The 9,113-nt window shown below is 50.8% G+C and overlaps 1 protein-coding gene across 1 annotated transcript; it reads left to right on the forward strand.

Moving 5' to 3' along the window:
* Positions 1 to 290: 290 nt before the first annotated feature.
* On the forward strand, positions 291 to 1,223 carry LOC311216554 (olfactory receptor 14J1-like; the record flags this gene model as incomplete). The annotated part of the gene is made up of 1 exon (XM_084298080.1): positions 291 to 1,223. The coding sequence occupies one exon, from the start codon at positions 291 to 293 to the stop codon at positions 1,221 to 1,223; it is 933 nt and encodes a 310-aa protein (XP_084154206.1).
* Positions 1,224 to 9,113: the final 7,890 nt, after the last annotated feature.

A 9,113-nucleotide genomic window follows, 5' to 3' on the forward strand; every position in this document is an offset into this window, starting at 1 on the left:
TGATCTGACCAGTGAACTGAACTTGAGCTTCCCCCATGTTCCTGATTCCTTCCTCCTGTATACCAGAGAGGACTCCTCTGCAGCCTACAGCAGCCCCTGCTCCCAGTGCCACTCTCAGCCAGCACCAACCACAGCTCAAGCAGGAGAGATGCCAAAAGATTTTTGTGCAAAGAGAGAGGCTCAGGTTACGGGGTGCTTTAAGAGACACAATAGGTTTTCCTCAGAGAACTCTGTTTTAACATTCTTCTGCATTTTGCTCTTTACCTGGAAAGCATGTGTAAGGACAGCAAATGCCCAACATCAGCTCTGTGAGTGAGTTCCTCCTGCTGGCATTCGCAGACACGCGAGAGCTTCAGCTGCTGCACTTCGCGCTCTTCCTGGGCATCTACCTGGCTGCCCTCCTGGGCAACGGCCTCATCCTCAGCGCCATAGCCTGCGACCACCGCCTCCACACCCCCATGTACTTCTTCCTCCTCAACCTCGCCCTCCTTGACCTGGGCTGCGTCTCCACCACTCTGCCCAAAGCCATGGCCAATGCCATCAGGGACACCAGGGCCATCTCCTATCAAGGATGTGCTGCACAGGTCTTTTTCTTTTTGTTCTTTATATCAGCAGAATATTCCCTTCTCACTGTCATGGCCTACGACCGCTACATTGCCATCTGCAAGCCCCTGCACTACGGGAGCCTCCTGGGCAACAGAGCTTGTGCCCAGATGGCAGCAGCTGCCTGGGGCAGTGGCCTTCTTTATAGTGTCCTGCACACAGCCACTACATTTTCCCTGCCCCTCTGCCAAGGCAATGCTGTGGACCAGTTCTTCTGTGAGATCCCCCAGATTCTCAAGCTCTCCTGCTCAAAGTCATTCCTCAGGGAGGTTGGGCTTATTGTAGTGAGTGTTTCTTTAGTCTTTCTTAGTTTTGTTTTCATTGTGCTATCCTACACGCAGATCTTCAGGGCAGTGCTGAGGATGCCCTCTGAACAGGGCCGGCACAAAGCCTTTTCCACATGCCTCCCTCACGTGGCCGTGGTTTCCCTGTTTCTCAGTACTGGTATGTTTGCCTACCTGAAGCCCCCCTCCATCTCTTCTCAATCCTTGGATCTGGTGGTGGCTGTTGTGTATGCAGTCTTTCCTGCAGCTCTGAACCCCCTCATCTACAGCATGAGGAACCAGCAGCTCAAGGATGCCTTGTGGAAACTCTTCAGATACATGCTTCTTCATCAGTAATATTGAAGCCACCAATCCAGTCAAGACTCATGTTTTTTCTATAAAATTGTTAGAATACTGTTTTTTTATACTTCTTTGTAATATATTATACCGCATCTTTAGATTTTCATTTAATAATGGTATCTTTATTTTCATATATCTTAATTACTCTTATTTATTTATTTATTTATTTTTCACACAAATATCTCATGTGCCTGTAGAACCATGCCTGCCTTGTAGATAATTGAGAATCTGTCAGAGCCTGATTGGTCTCAGTATTCCTCTCTTCCCACCTCCTCTAGAGCTGGGGAGCACCCCCAGCATGCAGGAGGGCCTCAGGGCCAAGAGCCCAGCTGATACATGCAGGAGCAGCCCCGGTGGCCCTCGGGGCTGCCCCTCCCTGCCCGCTGGGCTCTGCCTCTCTGCTGCCTTCCCCTCCCTGCCCGCTGGGCTCTGCCTCTCTGCTGCCTTCGGGTCGGGGCTGCTGCTTCCCTGGAGCCATGGCCATGACGAGCAGCAGGACGTGGCCTTTTCACTGCTGCTCTCTTTTGGCTTCCACATTTTGCTTCTTTTTTTCTGGGTAAGCCCTGATATCTTGTGTACCTTGGTGACAGACCTGTTTTCTCTGCAGTGACATCGCTGCGGCTGCAGGCAGCAGCAGGCACTGTGCAGCCCTGGGTCACAGCTGCCTCCCTTCTAGCACCACAGTAACAAATGGGGTTTTATTTGGGACATCCTGGAGTGAAGAACATATAGACTTAAATTCCAAGGACACTCTGTGAGGGACCAAGGGCTTGACCAAGAGCTTTATGGCAGCACCTGACAACAACTGGTCTTGGACTCATCTGCATGGCACTTCCCCCCTGCAGTGGGGCTCATGGCCACTGTCAGCATGGAGAGGAATCTGGAGCTGCCAGGAGATGTCAGGGGATCTGCAGGGAGAACATGCAACGCTGAGTTGGTAGGGATTAGAACCTCATAAAATTAATGGCCATCCAAAGAAGAGTTTGGTAAAGAAAAAGGGGAATATGAGGAGTCCATGGGCTAAGGACAGCTCTGCCATGCCAGGAGTGGTGGTGAAGAGCCAGCAGACAAAGGTCCCTAAGAGTGTAGAGTAATTGAGGATAACCTTTTTGAGGCCTCATGGACCAGATCTGGTGCAGCACTCGCCTGCCCTTTGTGCCCGCAGAGACACCCCATGGCCCTGCCCAGCACTGCCCTGTGCTGCTGAGCCATCACGGCAGATGGAAAGGGGGTCAGCAGCAGAGATCCCCATGGAGTTGGGTCTACTGCCCACCCTGAGCAGCACAGGCAGGGGGAGAGACCCCCGGGGATTCAAGGTCACCACAACCCCTGTCTCAGCACAGCAGTACTGCCAGCTCAGGGCCCTGCAGGGAGCACAGGGCAGGAAGCAGCAATGGCTGGCCAGGCCAGCACGGACACACTGCCCTGGGCAAGGCTCTCTTGGAGCAAGGATGGCCATTGGGAAGAGCAGGGCAGCATTGCTGGGCCTGCACTGATGGGGAAAGGGCAAAGGGAAAGCTCTTTGTGCAGGCCCCTGCTCGAGGCAGGCTGCTCTGTGGCTGGGCCAGGCCTCTTGTGCTGGCCTGGGGAGCGGGGCTGGCCCTCCGGGGCACAGGCACTGTGTGCTGGGGATCTCCCAGGCAAGAGAGCAGGGCTCCTGCAGCTTCATGGACCTCCATCTATTTGCACCATGGACACCTCCTTGCTCAACGCATCCAGCAGATAAACACCTATCGGCCACCTGCTTTGTCTTCTTCTAGAGGAACTGGGGACAGAATAGCAAAACCAAGTAAAACTCACAAATTGTGAGCCACAGAAGGCCCTGATGCTGTGCAAGAAATGCTCAAAAACAGCAACCACAACTGTGGGTGACCATCACTGGTCACACAACCAAAACACGGTACCACAAGGGGCTGCTTTGCAGAGAGTAACTCCGTCCCACCAACAGCCAGTACAGGGCCCCTGATGGACAAGAAGACTCCCTCTGAGCTCTGGAAAGACCCAGGAAGGTGCTAATAAGCACCAGGACAATTGAGGAAGCCCAAAGGCCCTTCTGAAGGGTCACTGAGTGCCACCTGAGAGGCAGTGCTGGGCAGTGGGGAGGGCCAGGAGAAAGACTTGTGTGAAGGCTGTGAGGAATAGGAAATTCAGGGCTTTAGCAGATCCTTAAAGTCCTGCCTGAGTCCCCAAATGGAAAGCAATCTATGTTTGTGGGTTGACGAGAAGGACGTGGTGAGTCCCGAATGGGGGACAGGGCTGAAGGGCCCTTCGTGAAGCTGTAATGATGGAGAAGTGTCCACCCTGCATGTGTGCCTCAGCCTGGGAGCAGGGGCCTGCCCATGTTTTGGGATGGCTGGGCTGTGCTCAGCCATGCCCCAGGAGATGACCTTGCTCTCTTCCTCCCCACCACTCCCCACACGGGGCAGGCCCTCAGGAAACACCCCTGAGCCTGGAGATGCACCAACCTGCTGCAGTGAGGTGCCACTACTGCAGGGGGAGAGGGGAGTGTTGGAGAGACACATGGGGCCTGCGGGCAAGAGTAGTGTGGTCTGGGGAACTGAGTGCCTGGGAAAAGTTACCCTGGAGCCATAGAAGCCATTCTGGAAAGAAAACTTGTAGGCAGGAACCACACTTTTGTGGCAGTGCTGAGCTGCTGGGCACATTATGCACAGTGCTCTGATGGACTTGTGTGTCCTTTTCCATCATGTCTTAAGTGACGCTTTTCTCAGGAATAGAGTAGCCAACAGAGCACTGACAGATACAAGGCTATTCCCCGGCTTCAACCTGTAAACTTAATTTCTAAACCTAAATGCTACTCAGCACCCTGACAGGAATTCACTACTCTAATGACTGACCTCAAAGTATCCCTAGAAGACAAAACTCAGCCCATAGCCGCTTCCCCCAGCTCTTACTCTCTTAATCACTCTGATTTCTGCTCTTAATACTAGCATTAAAATGGCCTATTTAACACTAGAAAACTGCTTAAGAGACCTAAACAAAACCCTAACTCCAAATGAATGTGTTGGGCCATGGACCTGATCAGCTTGTGGGCCACAAGGAGGAGATGGGCGGGAATACTATGAGGAGCTCAGCTCTGCCTCAGGATCTCCTGCCCCAGCAGGAGGAATGTGACTGTGGCAGGGACTGCGAGGTCACTTCTGTCTCTGCACTTGATAGGGCAGCAGCAGGAACTTGTCACGGAAAGGGACTGTGAGGTCACGTGTCTGGAGGTGGCAGGTCACCCTTGACTTCTCCCTGGCATCTGCACTTTTGGGCTGACATCTGGCAGTGGCCCTGCTAGGCCAGCAGAAGGCACCTGCTTGGCATGCTGACTGGGGGATCCCCTCTGCCTCCAGACCAGGAAGAAGGTCCCCATATGGGTTGTCCTGTCCCTTCTGCTTGAGTCCATGACTGCACAGCAGCAGGCACAAGGCTTGGCTGTGTCTAGCCAAGAAGCTGCAAGGCCAGCAGCAGGCCCATGGCTTGGAAGCTGCTGCTGAGGTGACTTGTGTCTGGTTGGCTGAGAGGCCGCAAGGAGCCTGCTGGGTTGGGATGCCTACTTCAGGAGTGGTTTCCACCCTGATGGAGCTTTCTGTGGTAGTAGTAATGAGCAGGAGAGAAAAAACTGCTACAAAATGCACCATGGAAGATTTGCACTGGTCACGAGGAGGAAGAAATGTCCCTCAAAGGTTCATGCTGTGGTTCCAGAGGTCACCCAAAGAGTGTCTGTGATCAGACCCTAGCTTTGTGCTTCAAGGTACAGCTGGTGAGTGTTGACAAGACATGGGTGAGATGATGGAAATGCTGGGATTAGATCAAGGTGGTAAACAGAGATGAGTGTCTGCAAACTTTAGGGAAATAGGACAAAGTGTGACACAGCATAGGAAATTCTTAAGAGGACAAAGAGTTGGGTGCTGGCAAGAATTGAAGAATTCAACAGCTCTGAAATCTTTGTCCCTTTGTCTATAGCTTATGAGGAGACACGTTATGCTCATTGCGATGGGCCATCATTACTTCCTTGCTACCCTGTGGAGAGGCTGGGAGGTGTCTTACCAGTGTTCCTCTTGTGGCATCACACTGGCCACCATATCCCACAGACCCCAGAAAAAACCCTGAACCAGATATGGGGGTGCAGGATCTCCCCTCTAGTAGCCTTGGCCCTTCTGCTTCATCGAAGCAAACCAAAACTTTCATCAGCACAGTGCTTTGCCTGTCTGTAATCATGGCCTCCAGTTACCTGCCCTAACAAGTCTCTGGGGAGGCTTTGTTAGTAACAGCCCCCAGTGGGGCCCATTAATACTCCAGGTCACTTCAACTTGTCCTTCTGACTTTACTTGCTCAAACAATTGCATCATTCTCCTCCCAATACCTGAGCTTCATAGACAGCTCCAAATTGCACCATGGAACTCATTAAAATGCAGAAACTCCTAACATCTCCTCTGTAGTTTTATTCAAGACTTCAAGACTTGTAGAGCAAATTGTAGAGCTTTCATGGTGTAGTTAAGGAGGAATAGCACATAACAGAATCACAGAATCACAGAATCACAGAATTTCTAGGTTGGAAGAGACCTCTGGATCATCGAGTCCAACCTCTACCTAACGCTAACAATCCCCACTAAACCATATCCCTAAGCTCTACGTCTAAACATCTTTTAAAGACTTCCAGGGATGGTGACTCCACCACTTCCCTGGGCAGCCTGTTCCAATGCCTAACAACCCTTTCAGTAAAGAAGTTCTTCCTAACATCTAACCTAAAACTCCCCTGGCACAACTTTAGCCCATTCCCCCTCGTCCTGTCACCAGGCACGTGGGAGAACAGACCAACCCCCACCTCGCTACAGCCTCCTTTAAGGTATCTGTAGAGAGCAATAAGGTTGCCCCTGAGCCTCCTCTTCTCAATATAATAAAAATATTTTCTCATCTTAAAGGTTGCATTGAGTTGACTTTTGTTTGGGAGCATTATTCCCTAATTGATATTGATCTGGGGTGTCTCCCTCGGAGATGTGCTTGGGGAGGAAAAGCAGACTCTGGAGGTCTGACACTGCATGGACAACCTTGCTCCTCACCACTCCAGCCCTGCCATTTCTCTCATTGGCCACCTGGTGCTTGCTTCTCATTTCCTTACACCAGACTTCACTCAAGACTGCAGCTGGATGTTACACCTCCTTTGCACCAGCTTGCACCTTCTTTCCTTAGAAACCTGGCTGCACATAGGTGCAGAAGGGATTTTCCTATTTCCAACCAAAGAAAATGAAATCATGCAGCAATTTTCAAACAAACAAACAAACAAACAAACAAAAAAAAAAACAGCAAGATCCTCATGTTGTATGCCTTCTGTGAGGTTGACCTTCCCAAAAGGATGACTGTACAAGAACTGTTTTATACTGATACATAGGACATTAAAAATAACAGTGTAAGTATTGATTCATATCATATGAATTCAATGAGTAATGATGAGGTTCTTGCTAAGGAAACAATTAGACAGACGGCTGACAGATGGACAAGCTGGGCTGCTTCTACCTGACACTCAGAGCAGCCACTGGGTCAGTGAGAGCAGTCTGACTGATCAAAGAGTAAGGGGAGGGCAAACCAGGAGAACCATGGGATGTACATGGGTCCAGACAGGCTGCTGGAAAGGGGGCATTCAGCAGGGTCTGTTTAGTCAAAACTTGTGGATGTGCCTGGAAGATGAGGGAGCACATCACGACAGGAAAAGAGATGACTGTGAATACAGGTGAACACCAGTAGTTCTTCTCCTGCAATGAACATACATCCTGAAAATTCACATTTCTTCATGGTAGAAACTACACTGTGTGACATTTCATGAAAGGGATTGAATCATTTGAAGTGATGAGTAGTTGCTCTATTAGTTAAGTACTAATGAAATTACTGGGTACTGAGGCAGAGCTTTGCTGTCTGACCATAAGCAATCAGGGAAAACCGCCAGAGACTCCGTTGTATTTGAGGTACTTCCCTGGATTTGCAACTATCAAAAAGGGCTTTCAGGAGACCAGAGCCCTCTGAGGGATTCAGGTGGAGCCAAGTGGAGATCCCAGGGTACCTCTACTTCTTGGTCTTTATCCCCGCTACTACAGTCCAGCCCAGCACACAAAACCTCTTCAAAGACAACACCCCTTCTGCAGTGAATTTCGGAGATTGACCTAAAGTTGAAATGACCATTGGGAACCCAAGATATTCTCCTTTCTTCCTAGTAGACAGCTGAGCATCCATTTACCATCTTGGGTCATCTGCAGCAAATTCAGTTTACAAGACTCAAGAACAGGAAACGTCAAATAGCCAGGATACAACCCATCAGCTTGCTGCACTTTGGGAATCCATCCCCTTCCAACTACGGGTATGAAAGTGCAAAATAAGAGATGACCCATCAGGTCAATGCACAGAGTAAGGGAAAGTCATAGGTATTGTGCTGGAGTGGCAGAAGGCAAAAGGCATTGCGTTGGGCCTCAGACTAATCAAGGAGACCTAATCCAGTTCATCTCTGAGATAAAGCAAACGCTTTAAAAATTGTGAAGGACACTGAATCATGACCTAACATGAAGAAGGATGTACATCACTGGTGAAGGAACATTTTGTGCCATCAAAAAAGCAAACAAAAACTACAACACCTAAGGGTAACGTGTCCCACCCATGGCTCTCTCATCCCATGGGGTAGGAGAGAGGGAATTGACAGCCAAGGGACGCATTTGGGCGTGGAAGGTGGGGCCCAGCAGAGACAAGGAGTCAAGGCATTGGGGTGGGGGAGGCCAGCAGAAGCAGCCCAAGGGGTGGTGCTGCTTGTGAGGACACGTTTGTGGCAGCAGCCTGAGTGGGCAGCAGCTTTGCGCAGGCGAGGGGAGGCCAGGAAGCGCATGCCGAGAGCGCTCCTGCCAGCAGAGCCAAGGCCAGGGCCGAGCCCAAGAGCAGAGGCAGGCCCAGGCCAGGGGGCTGCAAGGGCCCTGTACTTTTTGGTACAAACTAATACAGACGAAACATGGAGTCCCTCAGCCCCATCTCTTTCTGCTGACTGTGAGACATGGGTTTGCTCTCAGATCTTTTCCTCTGACAGTCTCAGCAATGCCCAGTGATTGGACAAGACATGGGAACTGCACACAGGAAAACACTTTTACTGTGAGCAATATCAAGAACTGGATCATGTTTCCAATACCAAGCACTCGATCAGGTTTCCCCAAAAGTGGGGGAGTCCTACTCAACTGGAGATACAACAAACCCAACTGGAAATGGGCCTGGGCTGCCTGGTGTAGGTGTCCATGCATGGCTAGTGGGGGTGGCTAGATGGGCTTTGGAGGTCCCCTCCAGTCTCAGTGAATGTATCACTCTGCAGAGCCTGGCACTGTTTCTGAGAACTTCTGTACAGTATCTTCAAACCATCTGGACACTGGGTGCTCATGGGCAGAGGATCTTCTGGGGATGAACTCGTTCATGATGTAACCCTGAGGACAACATGAAGCAGAGATTAGAAATGTCAGCAACACCTCTGCCCATAGCAGTGTTCCCTCCCCCTGCCTCCACTCTCCTGCCCCTTCTTTCCTTCAGGATTAGAGTCATAAAGGACCTCTGGAGGTTTCCAGTGCTAAGATCTGCACTGAGCAGGGAGAACTTTCACATCAGATCAGGCTGCTTCCTCAGTGCTTCCTCCACCTCACTTTTGAAAGCCATACTCCTAGGGGTGCTAGCTGGAAGGCCAGTTCTGATTAAGTGGTGCTACAAGACAGCAGTGTGGAAGAGAAGGGTGACCAGCACCAAAATGACCATGTCCTGCTGCTCTCAGTGTTCATGGGTCCAAGAAAGTGGTGACCCTGACTCAAAGGCTGCAGGGAGGGAGTGTCTGCCAGGGCAGAAAAGGGCAGCCCCAAAGGAGGACACCAG

This window comes from Netta rufina, assembly GCF_964035555.1.
Source record: "Netta rufina genome assembly, chromosome: 18".
Lineage (NCBI taxonomy): Eukaryota > Metazoa > Chordata > Aves > Anseriformes > Anatidae > Netta > Netta rufina.